Source organism: Alligator mississippiensis, chromosome 3, assembly GCF_030867095.1.
Source record: "Alligator mississippiensis isolate rAllMis1 chromosome 3, rAllMis1, whole genome shotgun sequence".
Lineage (NCBI taxonomy): Eukaryota > Metazoa > Chordata > Crocodylia > Alligatoridae > Alligator > Alligator mississippiensis.
Window position 1 is genome coordinate 23,426,151 of NC_081826.1, and position 18,788 is coordinate 23,444,938.

General features: G+C 43.1%; 1 protein-coding gene across 1 annotated transcript; it reads right to left on the reverse strand.

The window, feature by feature from the left end:
• Window positions 1-1,995: 1,995 nt before the first annotated feature.
• Window positions 1,996-15,502, reverse strand: MAL2 (mal, T cell differentiation protein 2). The gene is made up of 4 exons (XM_006263349.4): window positions 15,323-15,502; window positions 11,620-11,790; window positions 6,075-6,230; window positions 1,996-4,234 (listed from the first exon to the last, which is right to left on the reverse strand). Exons 1-4 carry the CDS (start codon window positions 15,452-15,454, stop codon window positions 4,163-4,165), a joined length of 531 nt encoding a protein of 176 aa, XP_006263411.1. The 5' UTR covers window positions 15,455-15,502; the 3' UTR covers window positions 1,996-4,162.
• Between the last annotated feature and the right edge of the window lie 3,286 nt (window positions 15,503-18,788).

Consider the following 18,788-nt stretch of genomic DNA (forward strand, 5'->3'; position numbering starts at 1 on the left):
AAGTCAAAAAATCTACATGCTGAATGGCCAGCCATAGAGCTAGCTAATAGGAAACCCCAAGCACTGTTGTGTTTTAAACTTCAGTGCCTGACTCTGGCCTAGAGGTAGACACCTCCATCTGGACTCTAGAGCTGGAAGTCCCCTCTTGTAGGCTTCTACAAGTATGATTTGGGCAGAAAAAAGTGAGTTGTATTTAGAATCCCCTCAACCTGAGGAGGGCATAGCACCCAGGACTGCCACCTTTGGACAACTGATCTAAACACTGCAGTACAGTGTAAATGTGGGTAGGCAACAGGTTTGCCACCTGCTGATGTCTGGTATTGAGTGAAAGCAGTCACATCTGCTGTGTTTTGTGCTGTATCTGGCACTGTCAGAGCATGTTAGGTGTCCCTTAAGTTAACATGCTGGATAGAGCCCCTCTGAGGACTTTGGCACTGGTCTTTCTACTTGCTGGATCCTACTGGGGCTTATGTGGGAGATAAGTGCCAATCTGCTCAAATCAAGGAGGTCCTAGTCATGAAAAGAAGGGAGAACTGCAGGTACCTAGGGAGCTTTCAGGTCAAAAAGAGATGCCTCCAGTTTAAGTACCTTCAGGATTAAGTGGTGGCTAAGCTGAGTATTTTGTTTCAGACTTGGGCACCTAATTTCTTTGGAGCCAGAACTGTGAAGCACCTACCACATACAAGCACTATAGAAACCCTTTAAGAAAAGACTTGCCACTTTAAATTGTGCATTTGATATCTATATTTGCATCTTTTAAATTTATTTACTAAATAAAACAGTACGCTGATCTTTTGATTGCTTCATTTGATGAAGTTTTAGGCTTCTAGAATGTATTTTCCCCCTTTAGCAATAATGTACAAACTGTTCCTTTCTGTACCTTTGAGAGAAAAGCTACTTTTAGAATGAATAGTTACCAGAAGCAACTGAATGTTGGTATCCAAGGTATCCTAGCTGTTTTCTATATCTGGAACAGAAACTGATTGTGCAGTATCCCAGATACCACTGCATTGTAACTTTCTCTTTAATGGTAAGCCTTGTCTTTTTTAGCATATGACTTGTGTTCCCAGATATTGCACTGTCAAGTGATACACAATGTGGCTAAAACTAATATCCCAATGTTTCCTCCAAAGCCTTTTCCATTTTCTGGAGAGGCTTACCCCATGCTCTTCATGATGGTCACAGCCAGCATAATTTTTTTTGTATCTAGGGTCTGTTTTCTTCATTATTTGTATTGAAAAATTCTTGTGATCTATAAGAAACATAATGGGGGACTGTGTGCTATACCTTCTTCTCACCCTAAGTTTAAATAGGAACTTGCCATACCACAAGGCAGTTGAATACTCATTTTGGAACCCTCTCTATGCTTTCATACTTCATATACTAGGGAGTGCATAGAAAAAAGTAGTCATTTTTTGTATTAATGTGATTGTATTTCTATTTTAGCATTTAGATACTTATACCTTCCTCAGAGTCAACCTAAATATCTTTCAAGATGGAGTGGAAGAGAAGAACTGTGCTCTATTCTTGGGTAGAAAAAATCACAGTCATTTAATGGCATCAGCCTAACATCGCTTCCAACTCTGATCTTTGCCTGCCTTTGAGTTTTAGGATGCTATATTAGATTAGCTCTCTCATTGTACTAAGTGTACTCATTGTAGAGAGAAATTAGCTCTCTACAAGCCAGCCATTTCTCTGGCATTTGAGCCCCCTCCCATAATGTATTAAGGGACCTAACTAGCATTTGTAAAGTGGGTCTTTCCCTTTATGGCCATATGTGAAGTCTACTGTCCTCTCTGCTTTTGCACTCTATATTCTACCACTTATTGTGTGGTTACAAATAATTTTGCACAAGTACCTTCTAAAGCAATCTCAGCATTCATTTAGTAAATTGAGCACTGGTTTAGTTGAAGGTCTAGAATATTTCCTCTCTCTTGTCTTAGGCCTGACTTTTCAATAGGAAAAACTAGTTTAATAACCACATTACCGCAAATACACTGTATGAAATCACTTTAATGCTGCTCAGTGGAAGTCACTGTTATACTCTGGGGAGCCAACCCCTTTCATCCATACATTCTAGTATAAGTTTTATTTTACAATACAAAGTATAGGAATTTGTTTTTACCATATGGTACTAGACAAAACTTTTAGTTGCATCCAAATTTATATTACAAACTTAGAAAATTTAGGCAGAGTAGAAAGATCTAAGAAGACAAGAATTCCAGAGAATAAAATGTACCAAATTGATTTATTACAAGAATTCAGGAAGGGCTTGAATGGCTTGGGGTCTTAAAGGATGCCTGCCATTCACGTATAGTTAACTGGTATGAATTTGGCTCAGGTTAATTGTGACTGAAAACTTACTGTTTATGATGTTTCAGAAAGGGATCTCTGAAGAGAGCCTATGTAGCAAAAACTATCTTCACAACAACTGGCAACCTTGTTGGCATGCTGGGACTGAGTAGACAAGAAAGCAGTCTCCTCTCCCTGACTAGAGGTGGTCTCTGCAGATATTTAAGACATGTTGGCAAGCTATAGGGAAATTAGTTACTATTCTGGGAACAATGAAGTATCTTCAGTTTTCACTTTTGGCACTTTTCACAAGCACTAAAGCTCCTAAAGATTCTTTCAGAAATACCTCATTATCTGCCAAATGGGCCTAGTGTTGGGGCGGGGAGTAAAATTATGTAAAAAACCTTTGCCAAGTTAATTTTAATGCATTTATAAATATTTCATTTTACTACATAACTGGGCTATCACAACTTGATTAAAACATCATTCCTAGTAGATCCTTAAGTTAGGACCTGTCTCTCTAAAGACTCCCTTGCAACAGCAGCCAGCAACCTTTAACAAACTGCAGGCTGGACCAACCTGGCTTTGGTTCTCAACCCGCCCCACGCCACTCAAGCTGCAGCACAACTCTCCACCAGTAAGAAGCTGTGCCCACACCACGGCCAGGAGGAAGTGGGAGGCTGCAGGAAGTGGTGGTGGCTGACGTGCAGGTTCCAGCTGCCCAGCCCTAGCACAACTCCTTGCTGCCAGGCACAGGCCAAGATCCATGGACCAGATCCAGCCCGCAGGCCAAATGTTGCTGATTCCTGCTTTACAACACTGGATGCAACAAATAAAGCATTGTAAGAATTGAGGTCAGACAATAATCAACATGTGTTAATACTCCATTCAAATCATTTGATTCACATAATTAACAAATGCAGCACTATAAAGTTAAAACTGTACCCCCAACAAGGTGAAACAGTGCAAATACCTCTATTTAAACAAGAACATTCCACATATACAAATATATACAGCACAAGTGCACTGTTTGCTTTGCAGTATAAATAGATTTGATGAAACTAAGTCTGTGACAATACTACTGACCAACAGTATCAAACAATATGTATTTACTAAGGAATACAATAATACTAAAAGATCAGATTATCGCTATCTGATACAGCTGTGCAGTGTATTATAAGATTGTCCTGGATGGGTATTTAAAACTTTTAAGCCAAATATTAGTGAAAAATGTTAATGTCACAAAAGTCAATTTAGATTCTGATCCTTCCAGTTATTTAGTAATGAACCACAGGCTCTACAAGTTGAATCTTTTAGCTGCCTGTACATTGGTTCAGTTTGTTTCCTTCCTCTTAACTGACTAGCACCAAAACTCAATTGTCTGCTAATGATGCGGCTATCTCTAATCTATGTAATACTATACAGAGGTTGTGTCTACAGTTCATTAATTTGCTTTAGGTAACGCGCATTAAATTTAGTACCTCCACTGTGAGTACTAGAGAAAGGCACATTAGCCTATTTTAATGCGCATTAGCTAAAGAGCACAGATTTTCTGTGATGCTTTAATGTGCATTACAATAGGCTAATCTGCATTAAAGCACATGTGTAGATGCACCCAGAGAGAAAAATAATGCTTCTAATTTAATACACAATAAAAAAAAATAAAAAGGGAATAAATGATAACTCATTCTCAATTAAAGTAATTCTCCTGGAATTGGGTTATTTGCATTTTGGTGCTGTAAAATAATGTTATGCCAAAAAGTCTTTTAGGAATTCCATTATAGTTTGACAGACATGTAGAATTTAATTTGATCTTCCGCACAATTACACGAACCAAACAGGAACACTGTGCCATTAACCTCCTCGAGTGCTATAGTTTCCATCTCCTTAAAGCAAGGGCTGTGCTGCAACCGTAACAAATAGTTGTCGCAAAGGCAAAAATCTACAGAAGAAGAAAAAATGAGTTGCTCATGAGAAAACTATTACTGCAGCGTTCTTCTTTTGTTCCATACTCTGAACACTTATTACTACAGAGAGACTCTGGGATTTCCATAATTAGCCATAAAGTAAGGGAGGGTGATTTATGAACTCCTGCCCATTGAAAACCCCTACACTCTTGTTGTTCTGAAACTTGTTGGCTTCAAATGAAATTTTGTGGCCCTCTGTAATATGGAATAAGTCTCTCCCTCTGGTCCTGGCAAAACCCTGCTTTAAATACACGTTTACACCATTCATAAGTTTCTCCTTTTCAAAGGTGAATATAGTAATTGAGCTGTTGTTTTTATTAGTATATTAAGTTTTAGGTTTAATTCCAAATGAATGAGTCTGCAGAAGCAAACAAACAAAGGGGAGGCTTATCTTTAAAACTACTGTATTAGCAATTTTGCTATCCTCTTAAGGAAATGGAGGGAAAATTTCATGGGTACGGGGGCACAGGGTTCTGCTATTGGAACAAGTTGCAAAGGAATGTCATAAAACTTCTGCACTTGGACTCTTTAAATTGAGGCTAGATATCTTTCTGAAAGAGGTGCTTTAACAAAGCCACCTTGCCTGCCTGGTTGAGGTTCATGGTCTATACCAGGAGATGTCTTGAAAGTAGGCATTTAGCAGCCTGAGTTCAGGGTTTTCTTGGTTAATGGTAGCAAAATTTATCACTTATTCCATCTTAACATCAATTTAGTTAAGACATTTTTTAAGATTAATTTGGTAGTTAGACCTTCTCAGTTGTACCTTGTTGCTGGACCCAAGAAAGCAAGCTATAAGAAACAGGCTTCACTTCCTACATCCCAGCCTGTCTGTGAGGACCCTCAAGACTGGAGCATATTTCCCATAGCCCAATGTGGAGCTTAACGAGACTCCCCACCATGCTGCTATGACCAGCAAGACTGGGAGATAGAAAATGAGGGAAAGCAAAACTTTCTGTGCATTCAAGTGATACATCTGCACATTACAGCAGGGATTTGGGTTCTGCACTAGATTTCAATGAGGCTAAAATAAAACTCAGGGAGCATCTTCTTGGTATAAAGTGTGGTTACTTGAGCTACCGTCTCTATCCCTGTATCATACTGGAAAAGCTAGAATCAGATACAACTGGGAGGCTTTCTGGATTTTGAAATTCACAACTCTGCCTAGTTCCAATGGAGTCTGGTAATTCAAACTGAAAGCTTATCTTCTATCCTATGCTTTCAGAGGATGGACTGAATGCTGGAACAGTTTGCTCTGTTCAAAATAGGAGGATATTTCTTACCACCCAAATAGGATGAGTAGCTTTTTTCACTGTATTTTAATGTTGTGGGCAGGCACTTACATAACTCCATACTCTGAACATGCTTCCAGAAGGTGCAAAAATTAGACCACTATCTCAGTGTGCTAAACCTATTGAAACAGGCCTATAGAAAATGCAATATTGATTTGAGGAAAAGGGGGGGGGGAGGGAATACTTGAGCCTTCAACCTTGATCCTAGTAACTAGTATCCCTTTCATAATGTCTCTGGATCTAAAATCATAAAACACCGCCACCATGCCCCCAACCCCCATTCCCCTTCCTCCCTTCCCGTCCCTGCTGGCTTTTCTCAGGGCCCAGCAGCTCTGTGTCCCCCCACATCCAGCCCTGACCCCGATTCTCATCCAATCGAGGGGAAACAGGCTGGTGCTCTGCTGCGCCATCTCCTGTCTGAACGTTTTTGGAGCACTCTGATTGTTTCAGTCAGCCAAACAGAGTGCAAATAAAGCGTTATGGACAGACAGACAAACTAAAGCTTTTATAATATTAGAATACTCACAGAGGCAGCTATGCTTATGTTATATTCATGATCATCTAAAAGCTTTTCCTGGGTAGAGTTGAATCTACGTGGGAAATTATGTAGAGATGTTGTTGCTGCTTGTAATAAAAAGGCTCCAAAGTAAAAGACAAAAGTAGCTCCATGGAAAAGGAAATCCTGAAAAGAAAGTAATGAAATTAGTCTGCTGTAACTGACCTAACTTATTTAACTTCAGGGGGGGAAAAAGTGAAATACTCAGATAAATGAAATAAAATTATTCTGAGATTAACTATGACTAACACAAGGATGGTAGGTAATATATTGATTTTCCTAGTGCTAAAAAATTGCATCGCAACATATAATTCATTTGTGTATTAAATTCCTGAAAAGGGATTTAGGCAGAACTTAGGTCCCTATGTGCAAAATTGCAATCCTTAAAACCCCTGCTCAGCTCCTACTTCAATGTCATCAGCACCAAAGATTCTGACAAAATGTTGCCAGGTACTTAAAATTCTCTTTCTGTGTATAGCCAAAAATGTCTCCGTTTTGACATGGCTGAGAGGCTTGGTGCTTAGCTCATGCCTGTGTGCAGTCTAGACACAGGTGTTCTTCTCCTTTGTCTCCCTGATGAGTCAGGCTTTTTCAGAGTATCCCTACCAATCAAATGGGTTCTGCACCAAATGCAGTGGTGGCTGCCCCCTTTTTTTGCAATGTGACTGAAGGTGCTGCCATCCTCTCCTACTTCCTTCTGTTCAACGTTGTTGGGACATTCATCCAGGATATAGGAAACTCCTGTACAATTCCTTCCTCTGCTTGAGGAGATTCGTACCCTCATCTACCACTTTTTGGGTTGCTCATCAGACTACAAGTCTAAAGGACATTTATGCATATCAACAGGAGACTCATGTAAAATACATGAGCATCCTTCTAGCAGGGAGATAAATCCAGGACTTCTTCCCAGGTAAATGACCTAACCACTAGGTTACAGTGTTGTACTCTCTCTTGTGTTCTCTCAATGGCCCAATGAATCTTTATTTTTCTACACTGCTGAACAGGTTCAAAAGGAGGGAGAGCGTGCCCCACCCAGAAAACCCTACAGCCGGGTAGTTGAAGCACACTTTTAAGAGGTAGAAGATATGGATTTGAATCTCTTGCAGAGGGAAGAATTAAATGCTGATCTCCTGTATCTTGGATGACTGCTCAAGCTGTCTTTTACTGCACCTCTCACACATGCACACTTGAAAGAAAGAGCATAGCTATCCTCTTCTGAATGAGGGCTCCAAGCTCTGAAATTTGAGTAGCAATATGTGCTTAAAGCCTGGAGGAGGAGGATACTTTAGATATACCCCTGATATGCTCTGCTAATGGCTAGCCCTTAGCAACTCGCAGCTGTTCAGGGAAGAGATTGATTCTTCCCATGATTTGAATAAGGGTCTTAGGCATATAATTAAGGATTCCAGATGCAAACATGCAAGTCTGCCTCGAAGTGGCCAAGTCTCTCCTTAGATTTATGTTGACAGCCTGGAATTCCAGGTACAGCATTTAAAAAAAATTTTAAAAGTTTCAGTAAAGTTTATGTAATATATTTATCCCTTTGGTAATTTGTAGCCTACTAAATTCACACTAGCATGAATATCTTTCAGGGGATCTGCGTAAACACCTTATAATGTCATTAGAAACAAAACAGTTTTCATTGCTACATTTGCTATGTTTCATGATTTAATATACAACTGTATATATATGTATGCTGTTTGTATGGAGGTGGTAACCAAGTGAAATAGTACCTCTAGGGGACTAATGAATTCATTATTTCTTTCCAACTTGATAGCAAGGGACCATAACTTTCTCTAAGCATGAACACATGAAGTAAATCAACACAGTTTGATATTGATTGTACTACCTCTGTAAAATCAAGTTAATGTCCTGCATTATCCTAGTTAGGGAAATGTTTTCTACATAGATTTTTTTTTCCCCAAGCTGAGTTTTATTTCATTTAATTGTTTAATTAAACAAGTCTGCTTTGCAATGTAGATTGTTTATCAGCCAGTGATTCCATATCTGACTGAGGCTAAATCTGAGTAAAATCACACAACAGTCAGCTTCAACAAGCTACAACAAAGGTAGAGGCTACAGTTTCCTTTTCCACTTGGGCCAGGAAACAGCATTCTAACAATGTGATCATTTGAGACTCTGTCATGGAAGCTGCTCTTTCCATATTCTTAGTTTATGAGTCACTGAATTTGACTGCGAGTCCATAAGCCCCAATTCTGGCAAGATGGCTGTAGTAAGAATGAACCAGGGAGTTACTATCACTTGAAGTATTGCCTGGGAGCAGTCAGGCTTTATGTAAACGCAAAAATATGTTATCCTAGATCTGGCCGCAGGGTCATGTAAGATGCTGTACAGATTTGCAGCCAGTTAAGGAGTTCTATTCTTGCACTGAGCTGCCCACCTAGCATACAACTGTCTTGCTCAATTGTATTGGCTATTAATACTTTAGCTCATGAAAGAGCACGTACAGCTCAGTGACGAATACCATGCTGGCTGTGTATACAGGAGAGGCATGTTCAGGAAACAAACTTTCTTGTTTCCTCCACTGAACTGCCAAACACTTTAATTTCCTGGCAACAGTTACAGTGCAGTTAGGTATCAAAAGCAGCATTTGTATGGCCATGACGTCTGTGATCAAAAAATGACAAATCTTTATGTGCTTTAAATAATGTAGATTGGTACCTGCTTTTCCACTGCTTTTATAATCCTTTAAACTTCATGGAGAGGGTGTGCGTGTGCATGTGTGTGCAGTTTGTATATAAAGGATAGTTCACACCTTTACACCAGTGAAAACCTACATGTATAAAGCAGTATAAACTTGGCACACTGCTTGGCACAGTTCAGAGCTATACACCTCCACAACATCCGCATTTTTCTGACTCAGGATAAGTAGTATCTCTATGAACAGTTCCAGAGGAGATGCCAAAGGAATAAAGTACTGCTCAGTGAAAGGTTGGCAGAGCATGGCCCCTCAAATTCTACAGATTTGCATCTGGGATAGTGGAATTTCCAAGGTTTTAAATAAGCTCAAACCTTTTTTTTTATTTTTTAAGTAAAACTTGGCTTTTTTATTTCTTACAGCTATTAATACTATATAACAATACATCTGTACTTCTGTTTTTCTGGAGTTACTTGTCAAACTGCCAGAGTTAATCATTCTGAATTATGTTGCATATATTATTTTCTGAAGCAGTAAATCTGCTTGTCACAAGCTGTGTAGAAATAAAAAGAAATACAATTTTCTGTTTTTCTTCTAACATAAAAGCAAATTCACTATTTCTACAGTTGCATGTCTTTACTTATCTGTAGAAATTGCCATTTGCAATAAAATTTAGCAATGTGTGTGTCACGGTATATTGTTTGGAAAATTCATATCCAGTGTGCTACAGAACACAAGGTGATCTTAAGATGGTATGCCAAACTGTAGCATAATTTATTTTTTGGTGATTAATAAAGTTAGCTGGATTATAGCCAGCATACGTGAGGTAAAATGTTCAGTCCCCTTTATATGAGCAGTTATGAGTCATTTTTAACAAAATCACAGGCAAATATCATAGGCCTGCTATAATGCCCTCTTATACCAGAGGGGTCACAATTCCCGACTATTAAACAATGAGGGCCTGGACAGTGACTTACCAATAAGTGATGGAGAAAAAGTTAGGGTAGTAACTGGCTCGAACAGAGCAAATAATTATCTCTGAATGGGAGTAAGCAGATGACACTTGTTTACACTAAAGTAAATCTGGTTCTCCTGGTGTACAGTGTCATCTGTCCAAGACCTGTTGTTACAAGATGAATATCTGTATAGCATTTTGGATATGTAAAGAAAGCACTATGCCTCCAACCAGCAAGGCTAGAAAGTATGTGCATAATTTTAAACTGAATAATTCTACTGAAACCAGCTATACCTCTCATTTACTTAAATTATGCAAAGTCTTAAGAGCTTTGTTGAATCCTAATCTATGCGTGAACACCACCAAACAACCCTCAGTTTACAATTTCCTCAATACCTGACCGGCAATCCTTGGATTGCGATTCACATTTTGGGAATGAAACATAAAAGCAGATGCAATTAGTAGACTCTTACATAATCTGTGCTTTAGCTCTACTGAAGAGTTGAAGTTATAATCTTCTGTATGTGTACTTGTAGTGAAACACTGCTGCTATAAAGCCAATATTTCTTTGAAGAGAATCCAAATTTATTGCTGCTAATGGATATAACCCTTCAAAGACCCGGCTTAAGATGTTCTATGAACTTTGGATTTAAAATACTTGCAAATCAAGGGACTCTCCACCTAATGACTTAGATATTATGGGATACACAAGAATGGATTTAAAAAATATATCTAAGCATACAAATCTTCTTAAGCACAACATGCTTGCCAATAGAAAAATGGGCTATGGAGAAGGAAGATTATTAAATAAAGATGTTGAACAGTCAGACACATCAGCACTTCAATGACACAATAATTTTTTAGGAACTTTTGTTCTTTTTGCATCTTCTCTTTCTCTTGTTGCTCACTTAAAACTTTGCAATATTATAAAACACAATGATGTAACATAGTGTATGTTTCACCTGTAGGCAATTGGAAACTTCCTATTCGGCTTGTTATATACAGCTTGTTAGAACCTATTACTTTTTAAAGCTACAAACAACACAGGAGTACATATATTAAAAATTATGGAAGACATACTTATCAGTTTGCCCATACTCAAAGATATGCACATAATCAAAATAAAATGGAGCAGGTTATAGCTTTCCTTTTTTCATATGAAGGTACAGGCTGAAGGCTGGTTAGACATATAAAGCTTTATTGTAATCTTGCTTTCTAACTGAAGGTTGAGCATTGCATGTGAAGATACATAACCAATGTAGGCTTTGGCATTTAGAAAGGTCAGACTTCAGTTTTACTGAAGAATTGAGCCATATCACACGGAGCCACTCTGGCCATTGGAGGCCTAGGAGTCCGGAATGGCAGTAGACAGTCCTAAGCATCTACTTCAAGATAAACTGGAGTCTCTTATAAGGTCAGAGAACTAGAAGGATGTTCCTGGGTCACTGATTCCTACCCCTTGCTACTACAAATAGCCACATCATAGAATGCTGTTAATATACATAGCAAGTGCCACCTTAGTTTTACATGAAACTTTTGCCTTACTAGTCCTATAAGAAGGCTGTTCTGAAAGTTCATAGTTCTTTTAATTTCCAACCTAAACCCAGTTCATACGCAATTATCCTTATGGTAATGTTCACGTTCAGCTTCATTTCCTTCCCTAGTCGCTTATGGAACATAATCATAGCACCTCTTTGCCTTTGCTTTTCTATATTTAAACAAGCATGTTTTTCCATCTCTCGTAAGATAGCTGCTCCATTCTGCTGATCAGCTTGCAACTTTTCCATTTTGACTCACTCCACTGACTCTGGTAGGCCTCAAATTAGGAAGATCGACTGTCTCTTTTGTAACAGTTTCCATATTCTTAAGGGGAAAAAAAAAAAAGAGTAAAAAAATCTTACCATCTGGTTCCAGTCAACAGCAATTCTGTGTGTGTAGCTGAAGAGGAACACGCATAGAAAGAGGATGGACAGGAAACAAGCAGTCACAGACACAAACATCACCCATCCCTGCAGTAGCGGCAGAGGAACCCTGGTGGCAGCTACCAAAATCCACACTAGCGCTCCAAATAGCTGTGGGGGAAGAACACAACAAAGGTTGAACTAAATGTTCTCCAGCCTTTCTTGACTGAGACCTAACAGCTCAGCTCAAATGGAAAAAAATCCTTGTGGAGACTTCAAGAATTTGGGCAATTTAGAAAATTTTACCTTTTCAAGCTGAACGGCTCAAAATGACCTAGACATTGAGAAGATAGTCTCAGTAGGCGCATCTACACATACACTTTAATGTGCAGTAGCCTATTTTACTGTATTAAAAAGTGTCACGTAAAAAACCAGGCGATTACACTAATGCACAGCAAAATAGGCTACTGTGCATCAAACATCACTTAAATACTGCGCATTAAGGCAGCCTAATATGCATTTGTTTCGTACCTCACACTGGAGGTACTAAATTTGATGCACATCAGGAACAGTGCACATGTAGATGCACACACTGAAAGTGAATGGGACCTAAGGGTTTAAATGGCTCTTAAAAATAGAAGCTTCTAAGTCACTGAGGTATTTTTTGCCCAAAGTCTTATTTTGAAGGGAATAAAGGGACTATTAAAAACACTGTTAGAAAGCATTTATGCTGGAGGAAGGAATCAAAAGGTTTGTTGACACCAGCGTGTGTGCCAAGGGCACAAGTAGGATTGAATCTAAATTTTATGCCATGCAGCCATAGGCAGTTATAGTAATGAAATAAAAATAGATCCTGGTTTTGTTTTGTTTTTTAACTGAGTTTATTCTTATTTTCCTTTAGGCACATGACATTTGGACAAAAGGATAAAAGGCAATAAATGAAAAGTAAAATATTTTAAGGTTAGAAAAGCGATGGCAGACTGGATCTGGAAGGCTAAGTAAAAGGAAGAGATAGGCCAAGTTCTTTGCACTTAAGCTTATGTAACAAAGAGCAGAATTTAGCCCTCCCAAATGTCATTGTAGCATACTGATTGATCACAATGAATATGTCTTCATCTATAACAAAAGATACCCATTAAAATCACCATTGCCACTGGAAAGTGTTCCTATGTCTTTAGATCAACATGGCTACAACCTATATCCTCTTTAAGATGGAAAGCTTAATTTAGCTTAATAGTTAAGACCTTATTTAAGACAATGGGCAGTAATGACAGTGATCAAATTCAGGCTGAGTGGCCATTTCCAGTGTATACCTCCCAAGGCATGAAGCTGGAAGCAATTTTCCTTTTTTTTTCCAGATAGCAAGAACTTCAATGGAAAGCCTGCTTAGTTTCTTTTTTAATCTGGGCCTGGCTCAATTTCCAGTAAGAACAGGTAAATCCTTTGTGGTATTAAAACACAGCATATATGAATCCAATACATCTGATGTAAAGATGCACTGGCAGCCTGAATTCACAATTTCACAGGTTAGTCTGTCAGCCTTCAAGCTATTTTCAACAGTTTCTTTTCATGATGCATCTGCTGTGAGAAAACCTACTTCCTTCTACAGTAACATGGCACTGGAGTCTCAAATCCTTTCTGCAGAAAACAGGTATTTCATGGGTAATAGCCACACAGTCTTTCCACTGCATCCCACCCCTGAGATTGGCATCACGGTTACTAATTTTAGTATCTACTTTGACAATGATTTCCCTGATAATGCACCTGTCCAGTGGAACTAAAGCAAGGCACAGCACTCGTATTACACTGGTTGGCAAAACCATCAAGGAGTTAACTAACTCAGGGTCATTTCTGACTTGCCTGAGAATGGAGGACTGCACACATACAGAAGCCACAGGGTGGAAGTCAGGTGTGTACAGGGCTCCTCTGGTGGTTAGACCAGTCGACTCAAATCTGCAGCTGTAAGTAAGACTCTAGTCTTGTAACCTACATTTCCCCAGGCTCTCATGCTCAATTAGTAATCACAGCTGCGAAGCTGAAAACCCTTCTGCTCCAGCTTAATTCTAAGGACCTGACCTGTCCCAGTGAGCTCAGTGAGGGCACTTGGGTAAAGTTGGGCGTGCAGATAGAAGGCTGAGGAAATGTAAGCACATATGTGTGTATTTGTATGTAGAAACATGTATGTGTGTGTATACTTCGTATGCAGAAGGGTGCCTGTAATTTGTATGCAGAAGTGTGTGCACGTGTACCACATAGATAGAAGGGCACGCATACTTTGTATGTAGAAGGGTGCGTGCACTTCATGTGTAGGTGCCTGCATTTTGTATGTAGAAGTGTGTGTACCATATAGGTAGAACAGTGTGTTCTTAGTACAGAAGGGTGTGTGCACTTTGTATGTAGGTGCCTGCAGTTTGTATGTAGAAGTGTGTGTACCATATAGGTAGAACAGTGTGTTCTTAGTACAGAAGGGTGTGTGCACTTTGTATGTAGGTGCCTGCAGTTTGTATGTAGAAGTGTGTGCATGTGTACCATACAGGTAGAACAGTGTGTTCTATGTACAGAAGGGTACATGTACTCTGTATGTAGTTGCCTCTACTTTGTATGTAGAAGGGTGTGTGTGTGTGCGTACCATGTAGGTAGAAGGGTGCGTATACTCTGTACACAGAAGGATACGTGTACTTTGTATGTAGGTGCCTGTACTTTGTATATAGAAGTGTGCATGTGCATATCGTATGTAGAAGTGTGTGCGTGCGTACCATGTAGGTAGAAGGGCATGCATACTTTGTATACAGAAAGGTACGTGCACTCTGCATAAAGGTGCCTGCACTTTGTATGTAGAAGTGTGTGTGTGTGTGTGTGTGTGTGTGTGTGTGAGAGAACCACATAGGTAGAAGGTTGTGCATACTTTGTGTACAGAAGGGTGCGTGCACTCTGCATGTAGGTGTCTGCAGTTTGTAGGTGTGCGTGTGTGTCTGTGTGTGAACCACATAGGTTGATGGGCATGCATACTTTGTACACAGAAGGGTGCGTGTACTTTGTATGTAGGTGCCTGTATCTTGTAAGTAGGAGTGTGTGTGTGTGTATGACATAGGTAGAAGGGCACGCATACTTTGTACACAGAAGGGTGCGTGTACTCGGTATGTAGATGTGCATATTTTGTGTGTGTGTGTGTGTGTGTGAGAACCACATAGGTAGAAGGGCACGCATACATTGTACACAGAAGGGTGCATGCCCTTTGTATGTAGAAGTGTGCGCATGTGAACTATGTAGGTAGAAGGGTGTGTGTAATTTATACACAGAAGAGTGTGTACTTTGTATGTCGGTGCCTGTATTTTGTATGTAGAAGTGTGTGTGTGTGAACCACGTGGGTAGAAGGGTGCGCATACTTGTGGAGTGCACACACCCTGCTGTGTACATGTAGCTGCCTGCACTCTGTATGTAGGGCGCGGGAGTGTGTGTGTGTGTGTGTACCACGCAGGTAGAGAGGCGCGTGCACCCGCACGTAGGCGCGCCTACTCCGCACGCAGCCGTGTGCCGCCCGCCGTGTGGACGCGTGTGCCCGCGCCGTGTCCCCGGGCGGTCGCGCGTGTCCGTCCCCCCCGCCTGCCCCGGGCCCCGTGCGCAGGGGCCGCTCGCGGCGGTGGCGGTGGCGGGACGCGGCAGCCTCCCCCCCGTCCCAGTCCCGGTCCCGGTCCCGACTCACGATCTCGAGGCAGATGAAGGCCCCCGAGTAGGTGCGCAGGATGTCGAGGCCGCAGGGCAGCGTGACCCGCGGCGCCGGGAAGTAGGCGGCAGGGTTGGGGGGCGGCGGCATGGCTCCCCCGCGGGCCGACATCCCGCTGCGGCCCGGACGTGGCTGCGCCCAGGTAGGACGGGGCGGGGCGGCGCCGGGGGAGGTGCCGGCAGGTGCTGGGGGGAGGCGCTCCCGCTCCCGCCCCCGGCCCCGCCCGGCCCACGCGGCGCGGCGGTGTCGGGGCTCCAGCCCGCGAGGACGGCGATCCCGCACCGTGCGCGGACAGCTCGCCCGCCTGCTTCGCCACCGTCCTCCTCAACCTCAGCCTCCCTGGCTGCAGCTGGAGCCCTCGCTCCTCGCTCTGCCCTCGGCACCGCCGGCAGCAGCCCGGCTCCATCCTCTTGCAAGCCCCCTCCGGGGACTTGGAGGCTGCTGTTGCAGCCCGCTGCGTTATTATGAAATCTGTGAAAGCTATGCATTTAAATCGCCGTGCCTCAGGCCTATACGGAGGGGGGCCCTCGCAGTGCCAACACGTGCCCCTGCGGGCAAGTTCAAACCCTGTCCCCCATTGTGTTTACTGTGCTGCCTGGTGGCCTTCGAGCTCTTCACACAGGGTACATATAGCATCGCCTGAAGATGACTGGCACAATAATGTTGCCTTCAATTTATGCCGTAGATGCCGTCCCTGGACGGGGGGGCACAAATCAGGGTGACTGCCACAGGCCCGGTGCTTTGGGGGGCCCTGCAGAGCCAGCTCCACCCCCTTCCCCCCATTGCCAAATCTTCCGCTTGGTTTCTTGCATCCAGGAGCGGGGCCCGGCACAGGCTGTTTTGCCCTGGGCCACGCACCCTGCTTGGATCATCTCTGGTTCCTGGGGAACAGCACCTACATTGAATTTGCACAAAGCATACCTAGTTTACAGTGGAACAGATAGGGATGCCTTCCCGCGGCAGTGAGGGACAGAGACTGGGGCTAGGGAAAGGGCGGGGAGAAGAGTGTTCGCTGAGAGTCCTTGAGTCTACCCAGGGGTGTCTCGGGTCTAAAGGTGGTGAGAATCACAGGTCTAATGGTATTGCCAAGCCGAGCGTTCGGAAGTCACAAGTCAGTTCCCCTGCAAAACGCCAGGTCCGTGTATAGATCATGAAACTTTAAACTTTGGAGGAGACGGCATTTACCTTCTGGTTACAGAGGCTTTTCTCTAAGATCGTTTTCTGTATGACCATTCTGTGTGATCTACTTTTTAATAAGCAGCACAAACAAAAAAAGTGGAGGTTACAGTATGTTCATGGTGGCAGGAGCTGAAGTTTTAAGTTTTCCTAAGTTTTTTGGGTGCGACACATGATTTTTCAGAAGTAATGAATGATGCAGCCTGGACCAGTACCTCTCCGTAGGATCATGTATTGAAAATGGGCCCAAATACTGGGCACACATGGGTTTCAGCCAATTGGGTCTGGACTCAATCTAGTCCCTGTTTCCAACTCTTGTGTACACAATATGTCCCCAGGGTCAAATCTTTCTTCTGAGCCTTTCACTGGGATATGGGACTCTATAGTCCAGCAGCCATGTATCCCACAGTATCAGTCTCAGACCAGCTGAGTCCTGTCGTGGCTTATAGATGTACTTTTTGGGCGTGTCCAGACCCTGTGTGTACAGGTAGATCCCAGAGCCTCTTTTGGTAGATCCTGGGTTGGGGGGAAAGCTGGGCATGTGCACTTGTGCACACCCACTGCCCCCAGCCCCAGCAGGTCAATCTGTGGGGGAGGGAAGGGGCAGGGGCCAGATTGAGGTCTCCGTGGCGAGCGGCTGACTGTGGCCGGCCAGGAGCAGGGGAAGGTTAGTGGGGCCCCAGTCCGGCCAGGTGGTGGGAGGATTGGAGCCCAGGGAGGCTCCTCCAGTGGCACTTGGGGCTCCCTCCCCATCTCTGCGGGGGCAGAGGCGGCTGAGGTTGCTGCCGCTGTGCCTCAAGTCCTGCTACAGCTGGCCACGTGCAGGCGCGGCTCAGCTCAGCAGCAGGGACTCACGTGGGGGTGGTCTTGGCCCAGCCAGATCTGGGAAGATCTGGTCGTCCAAGGGTGCGTGGGGGGTGCTCCCACCGCTGGGCACAGCTTGGTGGAGGCCCTGACAGCCCGTGCCCCTCCCACCTGTGCTCGGGGTGCAGCAGGCAACCCACAGCAGCAGCCACCTTGTCCCCAGCGCAGGTTGGGGGACATTGGCCCCTGGGTTCTTTGCCACGCTGCACCCAGCAGCAAGAATGCCCTCCCCCAGTGACCACCAGACCATGGAGACTTTCAGACCCAGCCAAGCCAGGGCCCAACACCACCTTTCTCTGGCTGCTGGGCAGGTGCAACTCAGTGCAATTGCAGCACAGAAGGGGGATCAGGCCCAGCTGGATCTGGGACACTCCATGGTCCAGGGGAGCATGGGGCAGGGGGCGGAGGGAAGTGGGGCAGGGCGGGGCAGGGCAGGACAGGGGGGCAAGGCAGCCAGGGGGACACAGTAGATCCTGGGGTGACCTTTAGTTCCAAAAAGTGATCTTCACCATAAAAAGGTTGGAGACCACTGCTCTAATACCACGTTTTCTCCCAATCTGTGGTTTGTCAGTTTTTCAGGCTGGATCAAATCCATTTTGCACTCTCCTTTCCTGCATATTTTTCTTCTCTGTGATGCATGTTAGCCCTCCCCCACCTGCTACAGGACAACACCTTCTGTTAGACCCTGTCGCTAAACATGAGTTATACTGGGAATTTTCCCTTTCACCCAGTGATGCTCACCCTACCGGCTTCTGTGCAGAAGGCCCATTGTTTGTGGTGCCAAAAGTTGAGGGACAATCAGAATCAGCTGCCTTAGACTGGCTTGTTAGTGGCTGTCCTTCACCAATGTCAAATGTCAAGAATATTTCATTAGAAAGGGACTGTCCACAGGGCACTAAAATAAATTGCCTTGAACAAGTTTTGACATGTTCAGCACTAATGCAAAAAGGAGATTCAAATTAAAAACAATTCACAATTTGATGCAGACCTGTTTCACACTATCACAGAGCTCCTGATGAATTTGGGTCATTAGTGGCAGTTGTGAAACTTTGGGTTTGGCTTACTGCCTTCTTTCAAGTTTTATTTTGCTCTAACTTCGACTGAAGTATTAAGTACCAGCTGGTCCAATGGAACGTCATACCAGTAGATATTGTCAATACTTGCAGCTTGAGAGAGAATGCCAGAGGCAGAGCTATTTCTAAAAAGCTGTTTGGTCACCAATAAGTAACATGTTCTGTATTGGTAGATTGGTATGATTTTTGCCATGCAAAATTTGTGTGTTGGCACAGCCAAGAGCAGGTGTCTGACTGGGGGTGGGGCAACTGTCAAGGGGCAGGGCTACCCATGTGGCCCTCGACAGTTCACCAAAACTTCGTAAGTGGCCCTCTACCCGAAATAATTGCTC